The sequence below is a fragment of the Phallusia mammillata genome, chromosome 1, assembly GCF_965637545.1.
Source record: "Phallusia mammillata chromosome 1, kaPhaMamm4.hap1.1, whole genome shotgun sequence".
Lineage (NCBI taxonomy): Eukaryota > Metazoa > Chordata > Ascidiacea > Phlebobranchia > Ascidiidae > Phallusia > Phallusia mammillata.
The window spans coordinates 8,643,793-8,670,251 of NC_137252.1; the positions used below are offsets into that span (position 1 = coordinate 8,643,793).

General features: G+C 38.7%; 2 protein-coding genes and 1 long non-coding RNA gene across 3 annotated transcripts; all 3 read right to left on the reverse strand.

Moving 5' to 3' along the window:
* Window positions 1-957: 957 nt before the first annotated feature.
* Window positions 958-2,485, reverse strand: LOC145205727 (beta-1,4-mannosylglycolipid beta-1,3-N-acetylglucosaminyltransferase brn-like). Its single transcript, XM_080078473.1, has 2 exons — window positions 2,148-2,485; window positions 958-1,721 (listed from the first exon to the last, which is right to left on the reverse strand). Exons 1-2 carry the CDS (start codon window positions 2,360-2,362, stop codon window positions 1,151-1,153), a joined length of 786 nt encoding a protein of 261 aa, XP_079934599.1. The 5' UTR covers window positions 2,363-2,485; the 3' UTR covers window positions 958-1,150.
* Window positions 2,486-5,348: 2,863 nt separating this feature from the next.
* On the reverse strand, window positions 5,349-5,853 carry LOC145224938 (uncharacterized). The gene is made up of 2 exons (XR_013859772.1): window positions 5,759-5,853; window positions 5,349-5,520 (listed from the first exon to the last, which is right to left on the reverse strand). It is a non-coding gene; the product is annotated as an uncharacterized LOC145224938 (long non-coding RNA).
* A 4,540-nt stretch (window positions 5,854-10,393) lies between these two features.
* LOC145231676 (beta-1,3-galactosyltransferase 5-like) lies at window positions 10,394-26,313 on the reverse strand. The gene is made up of 5 exons (XM_080096354.1): window positions 26,121-26,313; window positions 25,929-26,060; window positions 16,110-16,234; window positions 13,694-13,919; window positions 10,394-11,572 (listed from the first exon to the last, which is right to left on the reverse strand). The coding sequence occupies exons 1-5, from the start codon at window positions 26,147-26,149 to the stop codon at window positions 11,008-11,010; spliced, it is 1,077 nt and encodes a 358-aa protein (XP_079952480.1). The 5' UTR covers window positions 26,150-26,313; the 3' UTR covers window positions 10,394-11,007.
* Between the last annotated feature and the right edge of the window lie 146 nt (window positions 26,314-26,459).

The window sequence follows — 26,459 nt, forward strand, 5'->3', positions numbered from 1 at the left end:
TCTGCAAAATGTTACAGCTTTTAGTGCAATGGTAAATGTTGTATATATTTTACATTGAACAACATTACCTGTCAATTTCTGTGCGTTGGAAACTTTGTGGGGATAGTTCAAGACTAACAACAGCATGGAAACCTCGATTGTGTATGGCCTTTCAGTATGGCGAAAAACGGGGAGACGCAAAAACTGTTCTCATACGCCATCTAGTGTAGAATTTGAAAAACAAATTGTGCCACTGGGGAGCGCAAATAGTAAAACGATGTGCAATCTAACAGCTTGGAAGCATTTACCCGACAATACAAAATAAAAAGAAATTTTTCCCAGCGAAAGCAATAACGAAAGCGGCGGATGTCATCTAATAAGGGGAGCAATAAAATTATTGAATAACTTTCAAATTAAAGTCTGTTTATGAGCCAAAAAACATCCCAGTGTACAATGCGCGTATAAAAAATGTAAGCATAGAAAAGTTGGACGTAGTTTCGCAAAATATTTATGGGCCTCATGTTTAAATCAGATTTTAACTTAAGTCGGAAAGATAAAACGTAAGCATTCGCATATTTCGTGGGTAGCAGCAGTAATACTTAGCACAGTATGGATAAAAAGCAGTTAAAATTTTTCTTTCTTGTTTTTCCTCAATTTTTACATGGCTCTACACACCTATAGGCAGGGTTGCCATACCGTCCTCATTTCTAAGATTTGTCCTTATTTTGATGGCCAATGTCTTAGAAAAATGGATTATCCTTATTTCTAAGAAATGTCCTTCTTTTTGACTTACGTCATTATTTTGTCTTGTTTTCAAAAATTACAAGTTAAATCACTGCTACAAGTAAAAGTAAACCTAGACCTGAGCTGTCGTGAGATGCACGAAGTATTTTCTTTGAACAAGAAGTTGCTGGAACAGATTATTTCTGGCAAAAAAAGCATTGTTGGGGATATGTCATGGCTTGTATAAATGCACTGTTTAAAATGTTGGTTTGCATGGTATGAAAAATTAATTTTTCGGTTGTCCTTATTTTGGGGTCCATGTCGATGGCAACCCTGCCCATAGGGATCCACAAAAAACAGCAATTTGAACCTGAAACTCGTAAAACCACTTTAACATAGGTAGGCAGTCGCAAAACGTTCAGGTATTTTGGTTATAGGCTACCCGCTGTCATTTTGCATCGTAACTGCACAGTGTCACATTTACCAATTTGTCTTTTAACTCTTTCCACTCTTTCCACATAAAACCTCGTATGTCTCGCGAAGTTTGACCTCTGTATCCCTTCCAATGGGTCGCGACGTGACCACTAGGCTCAAGAACCATGTCCGTGGGCATGCCCAGTTTTTCACGCAGCACCCCGGTGATCCATACGTCATCCATGCGCAGGGGTTCGTAGCGACGCGAAAGGTCCCATAGTTGGCGCGCGACCCGCACAGACGTGGTGTACATGCCTCCGAGACAGAACTTCGGCCATTTAGCCCATTTGTACTCCTCGTTCGAAATGTAATATTTGCTATTGTTATGGCGTTCGGGTTTGGCGCCTGACCATTCCTTATACATACAAGCGATCGGAAATTCCGGCCAGCCAACCCTCTCTACTCTAGCGACCAAATACTTCAGTGCCGCTGTCATGGCAACCAGGTCGACCATGACGTCATCATCGGCACTCGAGTAGAATACGTTATCTGGAAGATTGTCAGACGCCCAGCTCATCCCGGCTAATGATTTCAGCGCAATGTTTCTGCAAGCAATTTTGTTTTGAATGATATTCTCTCGCAAAATCACGTGACCAGAAAACCGCAAAATATGTAACAACTGGGTGAAATACAACCACTGCAGACAATTTATTCCATATAAGTCATCTATTAACCAGCACACAATTTCTACATAACTACGTGCTACCCTGACCAAAAATACCATATTAAATATACACTGCGTATTATTACTAAAGCAATTCTAACATATGTATTTGAATTTTTATGCGGCCCTATCAAAAACCCACTTTCACATCCATTTTACGTTGAAATTGTTGACACAGACTAGAAAGTCAACATGCTATCATATAGCACATACACATACAGGTATTTTGATGTTTAAGACCTACTGGCTAACTCGAGTGAAACGTAAAAGTGCTTAAATCTTTCAAAACGGCAAAATTGGGACTTGCCTGTAATTGTCTGGTCCATTGAATTGTAGAATATCCCCGTAACGCCACGTTTCTTCATCAATCAGTTTTGCGTTACGTGTAGACGAGGAAATACTGCCAACTACGAAGACCGGTCGAATCATTAGCCCGTTTACATAGCTGAACGACAGCCAGGTACGGCGGAATAACTCGCGTCGGTTAAAGTAGTGAATAGTAGATTTCACAAACACCACCATACGCCATTTGACCCCTGCAAACGATATGACCGGTTAATGGTTAACCCTGGGAAGACGTAAGGTTAAGTTATACATTTGCAAATACTATGGATCTTGTAAAAAAAGGTTTACAGTACAAAGACGTGTTAAAATATTGTGTTTGTATGGAAGCTATAAATTTAAATACTGTTTCATTGGTCATATGATTTACATGTAACAAATCAATCAACAACACACACAAAATGCTGCGTATTATATCAAAAAATGATGTGATGCTTCACTAGCTTGCAATGGGTATTCTTCGTCAAATTAATTATATTATTGGATATAAATGTATTTCAATTTCATTAGCTTTTTAGGTTTCAAAAAAAAGGTTTTATATCGAAATGATATAGTTTTAATAGCTTTTAGAATAAAATGGTAAGCCTTTAGTTAGTATATCAATATATTTTTTCCTTAGTTGCTCATATAAACCCCGGTTCAAGAACAGTTGACAACCTGAAGAAGATGTATTCTATACATTATCAAGTTCTCTGGCAGTTAGGTTTTTGGTTAAGTTACTTCTAAGTCCGTGTATAGTGTTCCTGAGAATCGCAGTAAATTTGTTGCACATATATTTTGTGCCACACAGAGATCGAAAGTTTAGTTTATCGCCGGGTCACAGCACATAATACATTGCCAAACTTAAATTTTTAACGGGAGTTGTTGTTGAACACAAATAGAGTTACTTGTGGGAAATGATCTATAACATGGAAGGGGTTTAAACGCAACAACTGTTACAACGGTATGATTTACCAAAGCCTGTACAGTTTTCAATGCCAAATGGAAAGCAGAATTCGTGAAACAGCTTTCGCGAAGATTAACTATTGGTGGCGGTGGCGTAGCAACCGTTACGCATGAAACATTTGCTTTACAAGGCAACGCCCGATGTGTCGTACAAGAAATATCCCTATACATTCAGTACTTTGACATATTTTAGCCAGCTATTGTACTTCGTGTTGCCCGTCTTTCAAAATCAAAGCCGTTTGTTTGAGACAAAGAAATACGCACTTTGTATACTTGTGGGAAAAGGGGAACTAAAAATGTAATCTCAATAAAAGAGTGTAGATAGAGAACAAGTATGGTTGCCGACAACTGCCACTCGAAACAAATAAACAAATTAATAAAAAATCACTAAAAATAAAAATATTCCAAAATAAATCGAAAAATAATAACCTAATTTTTGATGAACAAAAAGTTTTTCAAAAAAATATCTAAAAAAAGTAAAAGCCAAAAAAATTAAAAAAAAGTTTTGTTCAACCAGTGGCCGGGCACTGTCATTGCTTTTGAAATGCATTCTGCCAGCTGATGGCTGTTATTTAGCGGTTTGCCTGCTCAACTGTGGGCTGGTTACTGACATTGGGTTGCGGTTCTTTGGTCTTGTTTTGTGCAACCATAAACTTTAGCTCGTTTTGGGTTTGTTTTTAATTTACTTCGCAATTATTGCGGAGTGTTTTGCCAACTGGGTACTTTTGTTAGTGTGGTATGAAGTACTCATCGAATTCGAGAGCAAAAATGCACAACTTCCTTCTGGTGTGCTATACCACATATACAACTCAGACAAATATGGACTTGAGAAAAGTGCTGAGAAGTAATAGGATACTTACTTTTTCTACTACATTGTAAGCTTAATTGACACGTTTAATAGTTTGAGTTAACTGCTGAAAACCACTGCCTGTTAAAATTACCTTATAAAACATGTTAATTCAAAAAACGGCTATTACATATTAAAAAAAAAAAAAATCTACATACACCTGTAACGTCTAATTCTGTTTACAGTCGAAATGATTATTGTTGTTTTCTTTGCATGAATTTCAAACTATGTGAATAAACCCGAAATCACGTGGTGTTTGTATAAGAAGGAAGGGAGCCAGGAAACATACGACACGGTACACATGCCATGACGGGGTTATGCGGGCAAGGATCCGTGTGGTATGTTAAAGTTTTATTGCGGCACGAATACAGCTAGAATTTCGTAAAAATATTGTTCCGAACAGTGCGTGGGTCATGGTTACGGTTGCATGTGTCCATATACTTTTTAGTTGAGGCGCTACACCAACAAAATCGATTTTAGATGCCAAACAAACCTAATTAAAACAAATAATTTAAACTAGCCAAGTAACCGCAGTTGCTGGACCTGACCTAATGTCAAACAGCCCTAAAACGCTTTGTTTAAGACCAATTGTCTATCTATTATGTTTGTCGCCTCGGTCGTTCCTGGGGTTTCAATGTATAGGCCTGTCAAATAAACTTTAGGGCCTAAACAGGCTTTTCAAAAACAATTCGGATTCGGGCCGGGTTTCAGGCTTGTACTTTTGTGTGTTTTGACCGGGGTTGGGCTCAAATTTCAGGCCCGTTTACAACTCTGGTTCAGGAATATGGAACCAACAAAACTAGAAATCAAGTGTTACTCTTAAGATCCATAATTATGTAACAGCCAGTTTCAGCCGACATTTTACCAACAAAAGAATATTATACAAGATTGCGGTCAACAGCCAACGAATCTTGGTACACATCGTCATTTTATTACTCTTAGCTTGATGACAAAATTTTAAGGGGATAAACATACGCGCGTCAGTTTGCGGAACTGTAAATAGCTTGGGAATTTATCTTGAAATTTGTTTGGACACTTTGACGTACTGTTTGCACTACTTTCTCATCGTAGGCTATAGTTTCGTCAATAAAGTTAGTTATTCCATTTACGTACAGCGCCAATTTATAGACAATAAAACCGCATTTACAAGATAATAAGGTTGGGTATTTTATTTCAGTACAGTCCAATAAAAACGCAATAAAGCCGGAGTTGAATTTATATTGCCCATTTTGTCATAGTTCAGTCTGCCGACGCGAAGCAACCAAAAAACGAGCCTGCTTGAAGCACACAGCCGCTTAAAACTTGGCTCGTTTTGTAAGATTCTGCTAGCAACTCCTTAAGTAATTCATGACACATGGACATATAAGCTAGTTTTCAAATCAGGTTACCGTCTTTCTTTGCACAAGGGGGATCCACTTTAAGCCATTCTGCTAGTGAATCTGGTTCATGGAGATATACGAAATCCCGAGATGTGGACTCCCGTAGTGTAGTTGTTGGCAAAGTAGTGATGGCAGTGGTGGTTGATGCCGTTTTCCATTGTTTGTCACTGTATAAAAAATGCTCATTACTGAGTGGTATACTGTATACGGTTTTGGCATTTTTGACAAATTAAAGACTCGAAAATCCTATAGACAAAATAATCTAATCACAAAACAAGCTTAAATGCAAAACTGATGCTTTAATTTCGAAATGAAAATAAAGAAACGAAACAAAACATTTTTAGCCACGTTTGTCTTCCAAAATTTTGAACTTAGCAATAAAGCAAAGACATCATGTTGTTTTACCTTTTCATAACTGCCGTGAAGGTAAGCTGTAGAAATATACATGCCACCATAATCCCCCATATTGTGGCAAGAAGGACAATCAGCAAGCGACGCATTAGACAGAGGCTTTCTTGCTAGTTCCAGCACTATTAATCTGGGCCAACTTCTCAGCTACTTGATCCGCTAGAAATCAAAATAAACTAAAGGCAAACTGTGTACCGGGTAGACCACCGCCCACGTGCGATCCAGTTTCCTGGACCCAACAAACTGTTCAATTGATCGTTGCGAACGCGTTTACTTCTGCGATCTGGTTTATTTACCTACTGTTACATCACAATCGGACAATTGGTTTTCTCAACCCACTGATTTTAATGTTGTAGCTTACATCGCCTTGTTTTACTATTGTTTGTAAAGGCGTGAAAGTACCGTCCATACAGAAATTAAACAGGAAAAGATTTTGAAGTACTGTGCATTACCAACAAACCTCAACGTACTATACGAACATGTTGTTTTGACATTAACACTATAGAACTTTGCCTGATTAGTAACTTTTAGTCAATGAACTGCTTAAAATATACGGATGCATTTAAAAGAAAACTTTGTCGACAAATAGGAAGTTTAATCACTAAGTCGCTTAAGTCAAACGTTTCAAATTAGAAATTCAAAAAACCGATAATAACTTTTATTACCTGTTTACTTGCTGTTTGTCTCTTCTGTTGGGTAGAAAATCTTAAATACCAACAACTTCGGAATAAATCGATTGTACGGACTGCATAAACTAAAGTTACACTGCCTTCCTGAAGCAGCACTAACATTTATGTCACAGTAAAGGCAAGTTCAGACACTGAACAGCAGAACAGCCACGGAAAGGATTTGCTTTGTGCGATGTGTAATAGATGAAACGCCAAAGCAAACAGAAAAAACATTTCAAATTTGAATTTTAATAAATAGCGGTTAAGTACACGGTCCAAACTGTCACAGACTCTGATAAGCGCTGCGGCCTTACTTGTAAAGTCTAAACTTCAAGTTTTCTTAAGCTCACACAACTTTGTCTGTGACAATTGATTCCAATACAACAAGGAAATATTTGTTATGATACACTATACAGTCAATTAAAGCACCTCCAGATTTTCAAAGTTAACACAAGATCAATAAAGTTCTATTTGTAATGAAGCTCAGATAGTCGCTGTCGCTGACGATTTTATTTTAACATACGTTGTTTTTAAGCATGCGTTGCGTGAAATAAGTGGCCGTGTCGTGGTTGCCCAGCCTCAAGACTTTTCAGACCATTTATATTTATGCCCACTGGACCAGAAAATGACAGATACCACATAATCAACCAACGCCAATCAGCCGTATCAATCTTCATTCAGGTCAATCGTAGTTTAACAATACTGTCGCATAGGGAAAATCTACTAACACCATAACTCACGTCAGCCGCACATTTAGCTAATTTTCGATAGGTGGTGCAAAAATCACAAATCCTATTGAAAACGGTATATCTCAAAATATGCCTACGGTTAGGGCTAATAGGGCTGGGGTGAGGTATTATCATTAAAAATTCAATGAAACTAACCCCAGAATTTGGTTGTTATTGAAGACGTTTCAAAAACCTACCCCTATTTAGCCGCCAAATAAATAACTCAGCTCCTGCGCCACCTATCAAAAATTGGCTAAATGTGCGGCTGGCGTGAGTTATGGTGTAAGTGGCTCTACCGTCGGATGGAAAGGTAAACTTTTTAAATCTTCGGGCCATGGCCAAACACAGCGTTTGGTGGCTAATATTACGTCGTAAGTAAGTGCATTTTTCTAGTGTGACTTCCTAAATTCTCAAAAGAGAGTGAGAAAACCTGATAAAAATCACACTTGTGTAAGAATTTTGCCAATTTGAATCAATTTAAAACTTGCTTCTGTGCTTAGTCATGCATCCAGTCGCACCTTACTCACGTTTCTGCTTTGTTTGTTGTGGTTCTGTTTCGCTTTGCAGATCACGTGCAATGTCAAAGAAAGCCAAGAATTACTAAAACCAGTCATTGGCATAAAAACTGTAACTAAAATTACAACTCAAGTCGAAGCCTATAACTCGATTTTTCAAAACTAGACTAGAATTACCGGCATTTTGCTGTCATGTGCTGACTTATTTAACTAGAAATATCTAGTTGTCATATTCTGATAATATGCCACTCTACCTTTCGGGGCTCATGCCCCCCTATAAGTAACCCAGCAATACCTCTGCCCCCCTAGCAAAAAAATTATGTAGCAAACTCAATTAAACTGTAAAGTCCATAATCTATCTTTCTAGATGATTATTTTGCTTAAAATAAACCTCAATATGGGCAAATAATGTTGGAAATAGTCGACTAAATTAGCAAATTAAATTATTTGCAATACACACTTAGCCCAAACTTAATAAAATAAAATGCCTTTTTAACTTTTGCTGGGTGTTTATAGTGAGTCTGTACCCGTGGCGCCCCTAAATACACCTCGTCCCCTGGCCCCCTAAATACACCTCGTCCCCTGGCCCCCTAAATACACCTCGTGATAGCACTCAGAGTTTGAACGGCTTTGATTCGGGCCTGAATTAACACCCGTGTCAGCACTACGCCTTGTTCAAGACCTATTGTCTATCATTGTTTATTGCAGTAGTTCTCAACCTTTTTGCCTTTGCGAACCCTTTGCGATATTATAATCTATATGCGGACCCCTTTAAGTTCTACGTATTTTCGTCCCATTTTTATTACCAAGCAACCAAAAAATGGTCCATAAAATAGCAACCACTTTCGGTCTAATAGCAAACAAAATTTAAATCCTTTTGTTTGGGTTGTGGTTTTGTAAAGCACGGTGGCGGTCACCGTGAAATTTTTTGTTTGTTTGTAGCGGTATTGCACAAAACATCGTAAAATCTTGAGAAAAATAACGAACGATTTTGCTTTTAAACAAAAGCACTGGCGAAAAAGCAACAAAAACACTGCAACCTGTTTAGGTTATGCGTTATTGCGTTGTTTGTGACGCGATTATGGCCATTATTGTGTACGATTTGATTGTGCTGTTGTTAATGGTTATTTTAGGTCAGTGGTTCTCAAAGTATGGGTCGCGACCCAAACATGGGTCGCGCACCGTCAAAAAATGGGTCGCGCTATGGTGATTCAATTCTGCCTAAATGTTTTTTTTTTTAAATTTTTTTCATTTCATTTTTCAAGTATTTTCAATTCCTAGTCATGACTGAATTATTGTATCATAGGCATTTTATGTGGCTTTATCTTCGTAACCTTGGAGTATTGCACCGTAAGTAAGTGGTTTCTGAGAGTTTAGATGGCACCCAGCTACAGTACTACCATAGCGAAATACAGCCTCATTCGACCACGTTGTTCGGCAAATTGAACCAATCATTACAACATACAGACAATAGGCTTCCAATATTCTGTTACGCACACGGCGATTGTAACGTGTTAGCGCAGGGATTGATAGGAGGTTAATCATGCGAAACTAAACTTGGAATGTAACAGTTATCATTCAATGACAAGTAAGTTACAAGTAATAAAAAATACATATTTTGATGTTTGAGGCTTGGGTCGCAACATGTTCATAAAGCTCAGATTTGGGTCGCGCACAAAAAAGTTTGAGAACCACTGTTTTAGTTTATACAAAGCAACGACAACGTGACAAAACATATTTTAACGCTGCTAAACCAATGATAAACGTTACAGCAAAGTGTTCCGCATAAATATTATTTCAATTTGCATTCTATGGGAAGTTTGTTGGGCTTTCCGTTTGAGCTCATGTGGTTGCACGCATTAGTGACGTCACATAAAATGACGTCATACGTTAAGTCCGCCACCTGTTTTGTAAAACTCGGTGCCTTTGGTTCCGACGTCAGGAATCAACAAGAAAAAAATAATGATTTTAAACAAGTTTTTTTTGCTATTTTGAAACGCCGAATTTTTTTTAGTCTAGATTTCTCAATCCAGTTGTGCGAATTAAGAAGTTTTTTTTTTCACGGGGTTCGAACCCAGGACTCTCCCGGGGACGAATCCCGATCAGGGTTTTTTATTTCTGTATACGGGTCAGGCGCGCCAGACCGTTCGGCCTAGTTCTTGATACGGACCGTCTAGAAACGCTTTGCGGACTCCTAGTGGTCGGCGGACCCCGGTTGAGAACCACTGGTCTATTGTCTTGGTATTTTCTGAGGCTTCAATGTATAGGACTGTCAATCAAACTGTTGGGCCTATAAACGGGCTTCTCAAAAACGATTCGGGTTCGGCCCGGGTTTTGGGCTTAACTTTCGGGTTCGGGCCGAGTTTCAGCTCCAATTTCAAGCCCGTTTGCAACTCTGCCTGGAAGTGGGTCCCGAAACCGAAAGTACATTCTCGAAACTACGTCGTTCACAACAAAGTCAAGTCCGAATCAAGCCATTTTTATTAAAACTCTAACCCGACGCGAACCCGACCCGTGAAGGCCGGTCCACTTACAATCTCTTACGCGCATTGTACATATATAGCCGAACTAACTTTCTGGGCATTTAAGTCTCGCACATCATCAAATATTGTTGGTAACCGGCTAGATAGAGAAACAGCAATGAAACTTCGTCGTACATGTGTGAAATCGCATATTTCGTCAGTAAACATGATTTAATTTTGAAATTAAGTAACCATCTGAAAAGGTTGAACTTGGCTTTTATTTTTATGTAAAAAGTCACCACAACCAAATTTGCAGATATTGCTGCCACTTTAACGGAAGAAGTAAAAATGGCAATAAAAGGTTTCTTTCTAACTTTTGAACAAAACGGTTGTCACTCACATAGGCCTATTTCAACGCGATTGTTTTTGTAAACACGACAAAAAATTAGAGATAGGGCAGTACACATAGCAAGGTTCAAATAGAATCCAGTGACCAAAAGCGCCTTGAAGCTAAAAATAGCAGTCTGCAAAAATAAAAGTAAAATACGCTGGAGGCAAAAACAGATCAAAAACAAAGGAAAATAAGCAGATTCACAGTTTCAAGTCATAGGTACATTCGAAGACTTTAAAAATGTCACCGTCGTTCGTTCTGCCACCAACTTGGAAAACTTTGTATTGCATGGACGTCTGCTGGACGGATAAAAAATGAAAAGTAAGTTCAGTTTCTTATATTTTTAGGTTTACATTTTAAATTTAGATTACTGAATTTTAACTTTCTCCCGAAAAATAAATTTTACCCCATAACTTAACATCTTCCGCGGTTACTTTGGTATGAACATAATGAACCTCACAAAAGGTTTACTTGTCTATAGGTCAACAAGTACAAACGGTTTTGTTTTCAGCGAGCGCAAGAAGTTTCGTCCACTCATCTTGCATCATGGTCCCTTGTGAAGTCAAATCCGCCTTTACTTTAAAGCCGAGGTAATGGTGGGCCACAGGGTCACTCAACAAGGTGACAAAATCGGCTGGAACACCGAGTTTTTTGCGTAAAATCCCAGTGATCCAAACGTCGTCGACCCGCATAGGCCGATGAAGTTGTGAAATCTCCCAAAGATCTCGCACCATGGCTAGAGAGGTGACATACATACCGCCCATGCAGAACTTAGGGTATTCAGGCCACCTGTACTCCTCCATTGAAATATACCACTTGCTGATCTTGTCACGAAAAGGTTTAGCCTTGTCTCGTCCGTCAAACATGCATATGATAGGAAAGATGTTCGTTCCGTTTTTGACCATGAAGTCTCGATATGAATCAATTGTCTCCTGCATCTTGGCAATATTAACTAGGAAGTCGTCGTCGGCTGATGCGTAGTAATAATTTCTGGGCAAATTTTCAACGGCCCAACGCATTCCAATCAGAGTCTTAAATGCGATGTTTCTGTAAAGTTTTCAAACATGTTTAGATTTAAACAAAATATTGCAATAAAGGAAAAGGGAAAAATTATTAGAAAGGGAACGAGGGTAAAACAAACTGGGAGATAATTTTAGCTGATTACCTAACCTAATAAACTGTTACAAAGGTCATTAAGCAATTATATTGGCATATTTTACCGGCCTTGTTTTAAGTGCATGTACTGGCATGTATGGCATATATATAGCCTAAACTGATTAGTTACAAAAGCCGCATTCTATTTGACATAATATGACTGCGTGCTATTATCAACAACATGGCATTTCAAGCAGCAGGGATCAGACGTTTTTGATTCAATTTCTGCATATTCTGTCATGTATGATTTAGGTCAATGCATTGATGGCGCCTCAAGAGGGTTTCCCTGTCCGCTGGTATAACCCTCGGAATATGACATATAATTTGTTGTTTTGCAAGCAGCGGTCGCTGTAGACACTATACGAGTCTGGAAACAGTGGTTTAAACCCATGAATGTCCGAAAAACGAAACCAAGTAATGGTAATATGATAGTGGGCAACGTGAACACAAACACAACGATAATCTTGGATATTTCAGAGATAACAAAGGCCCAACATGTAAAATCAACAAAATGGTTGGTTATTGCGGACGCATAGTAAGCGGGCCTAAACTGGAGCCGCTAACAAGGCCCAAATTTGTCATTGAAAACCAAAACCCGTATTAGGCCCAAATGTTCTTGGAATTGCGGCACAAATGAAAGGGTGAAGCCAAGCTAGAATCAAGACCGTTTCAATCGAATTTAACCCCAAATCAGAACCATATCCGCAAAGCCCACAGGCCCGACTTGGAATTCTGTAACTGGTCTGTGAAGCGTAAATGTTGGGATTTTGTGGTGTGTTTTGGCTGAGCAAATATTACCAGGACCAGGGTATAAAGTCATGGGGGACGGAATACAACTATTGGAGCGCCGTCACGGTCCGACGAGTAAATACAGTATAAGTTCGAAAGTGTAAGTAAATATTTTGCACAACTCATTTTAGAAACATGTCTCGATGTTCGTGCTTCAGGGGACAATGTCACAAAGTAATGAACAAGTCCGTACATAAGGGAAATTCTTATAACGCCAAAAAAGACTTTAGTTAATGGAGTCCTAAATTCTACGCAATCGCTGAATAAATTTCTGGATATCCAAAAGAGTTTTATTGAACAGTCCAAAAGAAATATACTAATTTAAAACAATTCAAATAACTCGATTAGCTAGCGGTTAAACTACATTTCATTCCGTCACTTAAGTGGAAGAACGCCATTTCCATTATAGCAGTGGTTCTCAATCTTATATGGATCGCGTACCACCTGACAACTTTTTCTATCGCTGCGTACCACCTAAAATCCTGTTTGAATGGATAGACCAAGAAATATCGAAAAAAAGAAAAAAAATCCCAACTTGGTTAACATAATTAGAAATTTCGAAAAGATATTCAAAACACGAGTTTCGTACAAACCAGGGCTGATCAGTTGGGCCAATTAGGTTGCAGTTTTAGATCGGACTTTAATTAGGTATCACAGAAAGCTAATTGCGTACCCCCTAAAACAGGGGTGGGCAACCTTTGTCACTGTGTGGCCAAATACAATTGCAATAATTAGATCGCGGGCAGCACCTTTTTATAACACAAGGTGATTTTACTTCGTTGTATACCAAAAATGCCTTACTACAAGTAAAATTCGCATTTGATTCTCGCTGCATATTGTCAGGTCGCAGAAAAATAGCACCAGGCGCACTAATCTGCTCAAAAATATATAATAATTGCACTCGTTTGCCAGTACATTTGAAATCCAAGTGTCTCTGCGGGCCGCACAACCTTTAATCAAGGGCCGCATGTGGCCCGCGGGCCGCAGGTTGCCCACCCCTGCCCTAAAATGTTTCGGCGTACCACTAGTCGTACCACAGTTTGAGAACAACTGCATGATAGTAACAATATTTAAAACTTGATCAAGGGTAATGAGTTGAGTAAATCAACGTTGTGCTGTGGATATGTATGTTGTCTGTGCGTTACGAATTGAATTTACTATTAAATCTAAAAGCCGTATTCAGTTAAGTCCAAAACATTAAGCAAACATGAAAGCTGTAGTTACTTGTAATCGTCAGGTCCGTCGTAGTGCAAAATATCGGTATATCTTCGTTTTTCCTCTTTTAGAATCTCGGACGCGTACGGGTCCTCGTTTCCGCCGATGACAAACAAAGTAGAAAAGTGACCGCCATCGACAAAGCCCCAGCGCGCCCACGTGCGTCGGATAATTTCGCGATGGAGAGAATGAGTGGCAGATGATTTTACAAATATTACAAGATGCCAAGAAACGTCTTAAAAACAGAAATTAATTGTTAAAAAATAAATCACTGATTCAAAAAGTCACAAAATTACACTTTTTTGTGTATTTTTTTTAAATGCGTTTTCTACCGAAGGATATACTAAAAACACATTATAGAATGGCAGTAAATTCAACTTGTATTTCTAATAGATATTCTCAAGGGTATAATGTTTATCCATTTTTCCCCATTAAAAATGCAGTTGATGAAAGCCGAAAAAAGTTGTTTGAAACTAGAAGGGTGGCTTAGCACATATTGCCCTTGCACATACACTATATAGCATATTTTGAAACAATAATATATTTCCTACACTTATTTATATTGGGTCCCATATTAGCCATCGCTATAACCTTGGTTGTTTCTGCAAGCAAAAACTCATGGGTCCCCACACATGCAAAGTTGTAGATAATGCATTTCAATAGATAACAATGAGTAAGTAGGATAACTAATTGAGGTTCAACACACACACAAACTTAAAAGTAGGAAACCACAATGACTCAATCAATAGTACTGCAAAATTTCAGTCCAATCTGCCAACGTTTAAAATTTCAACCACTAGAGGTGTTTTGAGCAACAACCGTTAATGTTTCTGACGTCAAAGGGCTGTTAACAACCCCCGAACTGCAATGGCGCAATAACGATAATTGGCATACTTTACAAGCTATCCAAATTTTATCCAATTCTGACATTGTTTACAAACTCACCCCTTTCAGGGGGCTAGCGGGGTAAATACTAGGGTTATCGGGACAAACAAAGTGGGATGCACATCTACATAACTATATCTACCATCTGTATAAGTTTCAGCCACATCCATCAAGCATTTGATGGCAAAACGAGTCAGACAAACTTCGGGGAAAAAAACTTTTTAGGGGGCTAGCGGGGTAAATACTGGGGTTATCAACAAAAACAAAGTGGAATGCACATCTACATAACTACATCTACCATCTGTGTAAATTTCAGCTGAATCCATCAAACATTTGATAGAAAAACGAGTCGGACAAACTTCGGGGGAAAATACCGATTTTAGGTGGCTAGCGGGGTAAATACTGGGGTTATCAACAAAAACAAAGTGGGATGCACATCTACATAACTACATCTACCATCTGTGTAAATTTCAGCCAAATCTATCAAACATTTGATGGGAAAACGAGTCAGACAAACTTCGGGGAAAAAATACCCATTTTAGGGGGCTAGCGGGGTAAATACTGGCATGGGCGTCCGCAACGGGGGGCAAGAGGGGGGCAAGAGGGGGCGCGTCCCCCCCCCCCTCCCTGGAAAAAAGAAAAACACAAACGGTCGTAAAATCCGCATCTTTAAACAAAACCCAATAAACATTCACACAGTGTTATACAAAAACTATTCCTGGAGATACCTTCACTGTGTCTGTTGTTACATCTGATAAGGTTCGTGTATGTAAATCCTACTTCCGTTAAAAATCGTTTGCCAACCTTCAACATATTGCAGTAATAGTTGATATTGTGTTTATTGCACTACTTTGCTACATTGGGATTGGTAAGAATGAGTATTTTTGTTCTGAAATACCGTTTATCGAACGGCGATGTGACGATAGTTTGCCCTCCCCTGTATTTTTTCCTGCGGACGCCCATGAATACTGGGGTTATGAACAAAAACAAAGTGGGATGCACATCTACATAACTACATCTACCATCTGTGTAAATTTCATCCAAATCCATCAAGGATTTGATGGAAAAACGAGTCGGACAAACTTTGGGGAGAAGAAAATTAAAAGAAAAAAACAAAGAAAAAAAACAAAAACATTTTGAGTAAAATCAATATGTGTCCCCTTAAGGCAGTGGTTCTCAAACTGTGGTACGCGTACCACTAGTGGTACGCCAGGACTTTTCAGGTGGTACGCGAGCAGCTTTCTATCATACCTAATTTAAGTCTGATCTAAAATTGCAACTCAACTGACCCAATTACTCAGTCCTGGTTTGGGCGAAACTCGTGTCTTGTACAGTCTTTTGAAATTACGAAATATGATAGACTATGTCAGGGCGAGAAAATGGCCCTATTTCTTGGTCTATCCATTCAAACAGGGTTTAGGAGGTGGTACGCAGCGATAAAGAAATTTGTCAGGTGGTACGCGGTCCGTATAAGATTGAGAATCACTGCCTTAAGGGAAGGGGACCCATAATTATTTGCTTTTTTATGTAAATATCTTACCTTTTCCGCTCGGACAAAGTTCAGCAAGACAGTTGTTACGTAAAACCAGTTGAGGCTCAGTTATGTATTCGATGTCGGTCGCATTGATGTTTGCCAGCTCTCGAAGACGAGCTTCGTTGTATCTACTGCAATGAAAAGTTACAACTTTTTTTGTTTGCCATTCAATGTATGACACACCTGCCAAAACGTTGAAAAAATTGAAACTAAACGAGTTTCAAACTTTATGAAACAAATTAAAATAGGAGCTTCCACCATGACAACGAAGAAAAAAGATTTCTTAGCCATTTTACTTTACCGATAATTTTTAAATTAAGTTCATAAGATTAGGAACGTATGCTTATGTACAGGTTTTTTTTTTAAGGTTTGGTTTGGGTGACCGCTAAGTAGTTTTAAGAGACCGCAAGTGTTTCATTTAAATACCAAAAAATCCAAAGTCCAAATTTTGGGAAACCGCTGGAGAAACCCAAAACACCTTAAAAAAACACTGCTTATGTATTGACTGGTAGACCAGCAGGGCTCCCAACCTTTGCCATTCGAAAACGTGTTTGAAACAAAATCATCATTTTTCTTATTTAAACTGTAACATGCACTCCGCTTAGCTTGTAGCAATTTGATACCACCAGCGCCGGATCAAGCCCTTTACAGACCCGTATCACGTTTTTAGTGTCCTGGTTAGTGGCGAGCAAAACCAGCCTAAAAGCAGCGACGACGACGCCACAAACTTTCTGAGCTGCCCTTTTTCTTGGTACCCTAAGCCAGTGGTTCTTAAACTTTTTTTGTTGCGACGCCCCTGGAAAAGTTTTCTGGACTTGCGACGCACCAACAAAAAAAAGTTAATGAGGAAACTTATTATTAAAGTTATGTTTATTGATACAATAACAAAACCCACGAAACGCAACTATTCTGCGACGCCCTTGGAAAACTAAAAAGACGCACATGGGCGTCGCGACGCACAGTTTGAGAACTACTGCCCTAAGCAATTGCGTACTTTGCCTAATGGTTAATCCAGCCTACATACCACAATGAAATAGCAATATCGCGAAACCAAATAAAACGCACCGAAACGGAGCGTACATTTAAAGTGCTTATTACAGTTTGGAAACTACGTAAAATTTTGCGACTTGCATCAGTTATGACTTTTTCACGATAAATGTCAAAATACTGCAATCTGTTTAGGAAGCCCTGGTGTAAATCAAGCAAAAAGTCAGCATGAGTGACTGAAATAACTAGTGATGTACCGAATTGGCTAAATTTCGATTCGGCCGAAACCGAATATTCGGCGGTTTTGCCGAATAAATTCGGCCGAATCAACCGAATCATTTATGACGTCACGCGAAGTCGCACGCTTCGCGTTTAACGTGAAAAAAATGCTCATCTACCAGGCAACCAGTGCAAAATAGTTGTGTTTCGTCCTTATTTCAGTTCTATGGGGTTTAAAACTGCCTTAAGCATGATTGGCAACCTACCAATGAATTATATACTAATTTTTTTACTACCGTGGGAAAAACGATAATGTGTTGAAAAAGATAAACATTGACGCAATTTTCGTTATGTTTGGGCTTTTGAAAGATTGCGTGGACCATAATAAGCAGAAAAGACACGTTTAACGATTTAAATTTGTGTTCGTAAAAGATTCGGTTTCGGCCGAATCGCAACAAATTATTCGGCCGAAACCGAATCTTTGCAAAAATGATCGATTCGGCCGAATAAATTCGGCAAACCGAATATTCGGTACATCTCTAGAAATAACCCCTCCACGTGGAAAAAGGCACTCCTAAACGCAAACAATAGCTCAGTTGCCCACCTTTATATGCAGTGCAAAAAAGAGTACAACATACTTTAGCTCAGTGGTTCCCAACCAGGGCCCATGGGCGTATAGATTCACAAGAAACACCAACTAAAAGTCATTTTCACTTTAGCTTTATTCCCGAATTTAATCGACTATTTCACAAACTATTTGTTTATAGTGAGGTTTATCACGCTCATTTACTCTATTAGACCTGTTTAAGGCCAAAATTAATACCGCATTCCAACGCGAGATTGCTATCTACATTTTAAGTGGCCTCAGGTCCTACATGGTAACTTGAAGGGGGCCACGAGGCCAAAAAGTTACTTTAAGGGGGCCATGGTCCACGAAAGGTTGGGAACCACTGCTTTAGTTGCAGAATTGACTATAAGACTGCGCAAGGCAAATAAACGGATTTAGCCATATGTTTTTGCAAGAATTTACATTTGTTCCTGCAATATTTACTTGCTGCTACCATGAGGCCAAAAGCCAAATAATTACAAATTGGTCCATTAAATCGATGTAATGCGTTGAACCCTGTTCATGCATTTCTGCTATAGCGCGTTGTTGGAATAAAACAAGACTTCGGAATCAATTATTTACAGGTTGTTTCCTAAGTACTGCGAAAACGAAAGTGGCGTAACTAACCGGTCACAAAGCCGTGAATACCGAACACACATGTCCATGTGAACGACTTTATAGGACCAGATATTTTGCAAATACCTTCATTTTCTTTTCTTTTTAAAACCAGTTACTTGTCTGCACTTTTAGACAAATTAGCGAACGTTCGTAAAAGCGTTAGTGTTGCTGTAAAGCAGTGGTTCCCAACCTGGGTTTCGGAACTACTTTTTTGTGATTTTTATCTCCATTGTGACATCACAACACACATGAAAAATGAAATTTGTGGTGCTTTGTTTTAACCTTTGTACACTAGAAAATGTGTCTCTTTGTTGCTGCAGCACAGAACTTCATTGAGATTTAAGGACTCAATAAGACTGATTAAAATGCCGCCCAAAAATATATTAACATGTAATGTAATGCAAGAAACGAAAAACATAGAGAGACTTACGGAAAATTACGTTGGGTGTACGCTGGCGTATAAAATTTATAAAAGGGGTCCGTGACTACAAAAAGGTTGGGGACCACTGGTGTAAAGGTAAAAAAGCACAAATTGCTTCAGAATACGTACTTTACTACCACAAATGACAAGCAACCGGTTACCAATAATATTGTCATGGCCGATTTACAGGATTTAATGTTGTAATATAAATTTGTACATTCGTAAAGCCGGATTATTTGCAAAAAAATTGTTTTAGGAAACACATACGTATCTGAAACGACTTAGTCTAGTTCGAATATCTTAAAATAAGCAGTTTAATGGAAGTGGTTTAGAAGCCAAGCCGGTTAATCGAGACAGGGCGTCCAATCTAATACAAATATTGACTTAATGCTTGGAGATTGTTGACCCGTCTGTTACGTCACTTACCAATTCTTGTGACGAAATACGTTTTCAGCGCTAGTTAAGTTCATGGTTAGGCTGTTTGCTTTCCAATTCAAAGCGGGTAAATTATTACCCAACACAGGTTCAAAAGTTATGTAGCAGGCAGAACTAGCCGTGTTCGACCAAGGGACAAGATAATAATTAATTGACAGAATTCGACTTTTGACTGTTTGCAAACCATTATACTGAATAACATTAAACCAAATGGAGTGATTTGCAATCCAAACGCCAGTACAGGGTCTATTGACCAACTTTATATATACCCATTATACAGCCTTAGAGCCGGTATTACATCAGTTTCTGTCTCTGTAAACGTAAAATCGCAGCTAAGGTCTTGTGCTTGCGGTAGACGTTTCCATAAATTGCGCGCACAAACGTGATAGACTGTATACAGCACTCGCATTTCAGGTCCAATACATTTGCATTTAATTCTTGATAATTGAGTGCTAAACAGGGCAAATGTGTGCGACAGCAGCGGTTAACCAATCATCATAACGCCTCATTTGTTTGGCTTCTATTTTTCATGCCCAACTCATACAACTGCTTTTAGTTTTTGTCTGTGGTGACCTACACGGTTTTCACATCAGTGAAAACTATTGATAAGGGGAGAGAGTCAACTTTTTACACGTCAACTTATTACACAAAGTTTTATTTTCTTTGCGTTTTGGTTTTTCCATTCATTTGCTGTCCGTTTTAATGGCTCCACAATAACAAATAAAAAGGAGTATAATACTTGCGTAGATTAGTAGCCAAACATTGGCTATTCTCTAACATAGTAGTTATCAAACTGTGCATCGCGACGCCCTGGTGCGTCGTTTCAATTTTCCAAGGGCGTCGCAGAATAGTTCCCTTTCGATGCTTTTTTTGTTGTATCAATAAACACAACTTCAATATTAAGTTTCCTCATTAACTTTTATTTGCTGGTGCGTCGCAAGTCCAGAAAACTTTTCGAGGGGCGTCGCAATAAAAAAAGTTTGAGAACCACTGCTCTTGTCTGATGTATATAAATCATTGGGTTTCTTTTTACAAGTTGGCATTTCACTTTCACATTTATGTTTGCAAAGTATAGGCTGAACTTTAGTGTTTAGCGAAAACCTCCAACCAGCAACTAGAATGGTGGCTTTCTGATATACTTCCATTTTATATATTCTATACGATATTTACCAATTTACTATACACATCATTTGATCTACACATATGATTGTTTTTGTAAACAAAAACTAATGGGTCCCCACACGCGTGTTTGTGCGGATTTACGGTAAACAAATGTTGCGGTGATTTTTAAATTCTTAAGAACAAATTTTTAGAAAGCGTTAACCCAACAATGAAAAATTGTGTTGTATTTTTTTGCACTATTATTGTCGTATAATTACAAAAGCATTAAAAAAGAACGAAACAAATACTTTCAATTTAATCTCTTGCTTTGACCCAGATATTGTCGTCCAAGGTCGGGTTTTAAACACAATTTTTTTCTAGAAAGCTGTAACAGTTGTGTTACAGACAATTAAAATACGATTTGCTGCAAGTGTATACATAACTTTTCATTTAACTTTGTTTCGCAAAACGAGTTTTTCATTTAACTTTGTTTCGCAAAACGAGTACCATTGACCTGTAGTAACCTTTAGGGTGCACACACCAAACGACTGTTTGACCTTTTGACACCGTTTTCAATAGCACGCCGTCCTTGGTGTTCAACAACACCGTTTGACCTAATTTATACATGCCTTGAGTATTTGATTCAAAAAAAAACAAAAAACGCTACGTTATGGCGAAAGAAAGTTCTGAACTGTGTTAGTAATACCTACTAATTGACCTTAAGTAACCCGTGGTCATGCAGCGGCCAACCTAACAACGAGCATTTAAAAAAAACTTTTATCTTGCAAAAAAGTCAAGTTTATTTTTTCATATTTAGTTTGTTTAACAAAGTTTTGCTTGACATTATACGAAACCGAAGCACGCTTATTAGGTTTAAATCGCGTCATATGTGTGAAACCTTTGCCAAAACTGAAAATGTGAGTGATAACTTAATAAAACGACATGCATTGCTGTGCAAAACAGCTGATTTCTAATCACCGAAACGACGTCTCGTAAAACGTCTGTCCGACGTCAAGCTGAGCCCTCCCGCTCTGCCCTATTATTCGTAAACGTACTCTCTTGGGACTTCTGCCTACAGTGTCTTTCTTGACCAAACGAGCGTTAGACACATTTACGTTTCGGGGGTCTGTGGGTGTGTCGCTGGGTCATTCGGGGTCAAACTTCAGGTGGATCAAGTTCAGATTAATATCTAACATATGTCCAAATTTGAATAAATTTGAAGCACTCTTTCTTTACTAAACGACCGTTACAAACCAGCGTTAAAAATTTTACGTTTCGGGGGCCTGTGGGTGAACCGCTGGGTAATTTGGGGTCAAACTTCTGGTTGACCAAGTTTGAATTAATATCTAACATATGTCCAAATTTCAATAAATTTGAAGTACGCTTTCTTCACTAAACGAGCGTTACAGACCAGCGTTAAAAATTTTACGTTTCGGGGGCCTGTGGGTGAACCGCTGGGTAATTTGGGGTCAAACTTCACGTGGACCAAGTTTGGATTAATATCTAACATATGTCCAAATTTGAATAAATTTGAAGCACTCTTTCTTGACCAAACGAGCGTTACAAACCAGCGTTAGACAGAAAAAAGAAAAAAGAAAAAAGAAAAAAGAAAAAAAGAAAAAAAAAATACGGACAAAAACAATATGTGTCCCCTTCAGGGAAGGGGACCCATAATGAAGACAAAAAATACGAGGTTATAAGTTATGAAGAGAAACACCGCGACAATGTTATAACAATCTTAATTTTTTTTACAAAAGGAACCGACATTTCGACATTATCACAATATTTTCTCGGGCCTGCGTTTCGGCTTTAAGAATACCTTCTTGGTAATGACATGAAATTCAGTACGTCGAAGCTTTGCGTTTCAATCGGTTCGAATATCGTGAGCCGCTGGGTTTTTACATGAAAAATGCAACAGACGATCAAGAGAAAATACACTCAGTCTGTTCTCCCCTTGGTTGTTAACTCTGATAACGAAAAAGCTTTAGCTGGAAGTGCATGGTTTAAAAAAGAAATTAGATAAAATGGGTACGCCATGCCTGTTAAAGGCGTGTAACCGAATCAGCTGGTCTCCCAAGCATTCCCATATGGCAAAGCACTGGCTAAAAAATCTAAACATATTCCAATGCAATCGCATCATAATAGAGAGAGACGGATCCATCATGTGTTATACATATGAAAAACTTCGAACAAGCGAAAAAATTACAATACTACAAAACTAGGTGACACACTTTCAACGACAAATGATTTGTAGTTTATTGCTCAAATCCAAATGATTGGTGCATGTTTAAAAGTATGAACTTTTTTCAGGACAAGACAATCGTAAACCTTAGCATAGCATTATACGACATACTGTAAGTCACAAGACGCGGCGCTGGCACGTTTCACCACGTGATGTGACGATTTCGACGTCGCGGACCACAAAGGTGTTAATTTCATTTAGGCAAACACCGCGGAACAATGAATTTCAGGAATATATGAACATTTATGCACAGTATATGGGAACATATCACGTCAGCGAAAAAGAAATTTGCTGCTGTTCACTTATACAGTAACAAAACGTCCCTAAATGGTTTTCCGCATTATAATTTAGTTTCAACCAAATCTTTCAAATCACGATTATGTTATGTATTTTAATCAAGCAGTGCGTAAAATTCGAAACAAGGCTTTTGTGTCAGAGGATTGCAATTGCTTTCACGTTTTTACATAGGATAACGCTAAAACTAATAGAAGATTGCGCTGACTATATAGTTCTCATTATCACGTACTTAAATAGTAATGTTCAACCTAAAAACGGCCAACCATCATAAGATGTACAATTAATGTTTGTTTGCGTTAGAGAAAACGTACAGTTAATGTGCAAAGAACAAAGTTGTTTACGTTATTAGACAAAACGTAAGCAAAGGACAATGATTTGTTTACATTAGAGAAAACGTCAACGGACGTTGCATATAAGGAAAGGCGGAATGATTTTACTATTTGGCTTGCCTGTTTTAAATTATGTTCTATAAACTGAGCACAAGTTTCTGTACCGTTTTTCGATGTATCGCGTTTTTTGTGTGTAAGTCAGGCGGAAAGTAAAACGCAACGCAAAATTTAAGTTCAATGCTGCGGAATTTTGAAACTTGTGGATATAAGGTTGACGCCCTCGTTATGCTCTAAGCGGCAGCTGCTAAACCACGCAGTAATTTCATTAAAGGAATTTACAAAACAAGTTTTGTACTTGTCAAAAAAACGGTGCGAATCCTAATTACAGTTTAAAACCACACACTTGCCAAACAAGCCAAAATGTTTGCCATTATGTAGAACTGCCTTCCAAATAAGGTAAACATTCAGGCTTGTTGGACAGAATTTGGCGAACATTCAAGACAGACTTTACATCATAAACGCCTTGATGATAGTACACAGGTACTAAAGTGATATAGTCGTTGCCACACGTCACAATGCATACGACCTCTTGTCAAAAGAGGAAACATCCGTTTATCAATCAAAACAGTTGCGGTTTGTTATACACCCTACCTACTACGCTACTCATTTTTATATTGTTTACAAAATGGATATTTGGGGTGGGTGGTTTTTAGGAAGTGCCAAACCTTGTTGACAGTTTCGCCAGGAAACGCGATTACTGCCAGTTTTGCTGTAGAACAACAATATGCTGGTAAGCTAAAAAAAGACCAGAGCCTTCTGCCGTGTCCACTGTTCACATCACGATATTTGCAAGACAGTGTACCGTTAAGTTTTGTAAAACAATCGCCAACATATGGTAACCAGGCGTGTGTAACACAATACAATTTGCATTTGCCACACGAACGACCTTCACAAACTGAAAGTAAAATTGAGGAGCAGGTATTAAAATCTTATTGTTAGTCACTTGTTCATCATAAAAAGATATGCGTCACATTCTTTGAAAGTCAACAAAAACGGCGCATTCGAAGAGGTTGTTTACGAGATTTTAAACAATTGGAACGTTAACCTTGCACCGTTATATTCACGTTGGTACCAACTATTTTCAAACAAAGGCATTTTTTGCAAGTCATCCCCCTTTTTTAAAATTTTCCAATAATACCAACAAACAAAAAATCAAACCAAGACAGCGGTGTTACACAGCATGACTGTTAACAAAAGACAATACTTTAAACCGTTTTGTAAAAAAGCTGCTCTAAAATGTGCCCTGTAATGTTGCCTTTTATGACATAGCTTCGAGGAAGTTGCATCAGGGGTTGATTAAAGTCCACTCCAGGGTGGTGGGGGACTAACCATCAGTAAGCAGGTGCTTACAGGCCATCGAAGAGATGGGGCACCATACAACTTTTTATAAACCAAAGTTTAGTGGTGACTCAGAATTTAAATGATGATGTTTTTTCAGTTATGTTGTATCGCTTTCTGTTGGTGTACAATCGCAACAATCCAACTCCAGTTTTAGCTTTGAAGCTCGATTCGCTGGACAACAAACTATACCCTCTCTCCAGCCACAGGCTACCGCTGCATGGGGCACCAAATTCATAAAAGCTTGGTGCTTTAAACGGACTTATCCGACTCGGTCCCAAACATAAAAAACGATGTAACGTGATTTGAGGTAGCGTAAACAAATGAGCTGGACGCATGCTCAGAGTATAAGGTACGGTTCCTAGCCCTTTCTTGTTGTAATCTCACAGAGAGCCGCTTACATACAAGACAAAAAACGTGCTACGTCTTCGGCGCAGGCGTCATGGAAGTTGTTATGTAACATGCAATAACGAACCTTTGTGATTGTTTTTGAGCATACACAACAAACCCGACATCCTATGTCACAGGTACATATACAACGTTTTGTACCACACTGAAAATAGCCCTTGCAGTTGACTTCTTAGACAAGTGCCTTTTTATGTTATATGTTATGTTACTGAAGGCGTTTTTACATTTTGTACAAGTGCAACTTCTATGTTACAGAAGTCGAGCGCACCAAATTTGTACATGGTCACGGCGTACATGGTAAGAAAGGTCACCTATAGACAGCCGAGTTGAACAACCAAATGTTTGAAAAGCCTTATCGATTTCGTGAGCGTAAAGGCAAGCTCCAGTCTCCAAACGGACGACCCGTAGCAAAAGGATCGATGGTTTTGCCCCAACACAATTGCTTTCAGACTCCGTAATACGATATATGTTTCCTGGATCGAGTCACAATGATGGCTGATCCAAACGTTTTACTATTCATCAGAAATCGAAGGAAACGCTTAAACAGTGCTGCACTGTATGTTTTTGGTTAACGCGGTTCTGTTTCAGGCGTACTGTTGAAATTAAAAAACAAAACATTCATCCGACCAGGTCCTTAATTGCGGTTCGCAAGACCAGAATCTACCATAGACACAGCACACGTATTGTCCCCCCTAATGAACCTACTAAACCGGACAGCAAATGCGCGTTTTTCAAGCAATGCTATTCACATATGGAAACCTACTGTGTGCTGGCGACATAGCTGATCAATCCGTAACAGCCGATCAGCGAAGTCGACACCAGAATGAGGTAAACTCTAAATATTTGCCAATCAGAAGGGTGCATTTGTTGGTAATGGTAATCGTCACGGCGGCGTCTGAAAGGCAAATGTCAGGCATAATGTCACATATGATCGATCAACACAAATGTCAGTCACCTTCGCCGTCTTGAATGCAGTGATGCCATGTTACCTTGGTCGGCCTGGGCTGTCAGTCATAATGGGCTGGAATGCAACATCTTTCTTGGCTTGAGCAGCAAAAGTCTCTGACCTGTTTTAGTTCTTTCGCCTTAAAATTTATGATCACCTATTGAACTAGGCCAAAATGTGCTCTGCAAAAGTGGTAAATACAAATTAATTGGGGCGTAGACCTGCTGTGTCACGTAAAGACAACGTTGACGTCAGGGCTTAAACAGCCTGCGCCAAAGGAAACAACTGGTGAATCGCCTGACTAAACTATGCTGATCAAAAACTGAACTTTGGAAAATGCTTTTATTA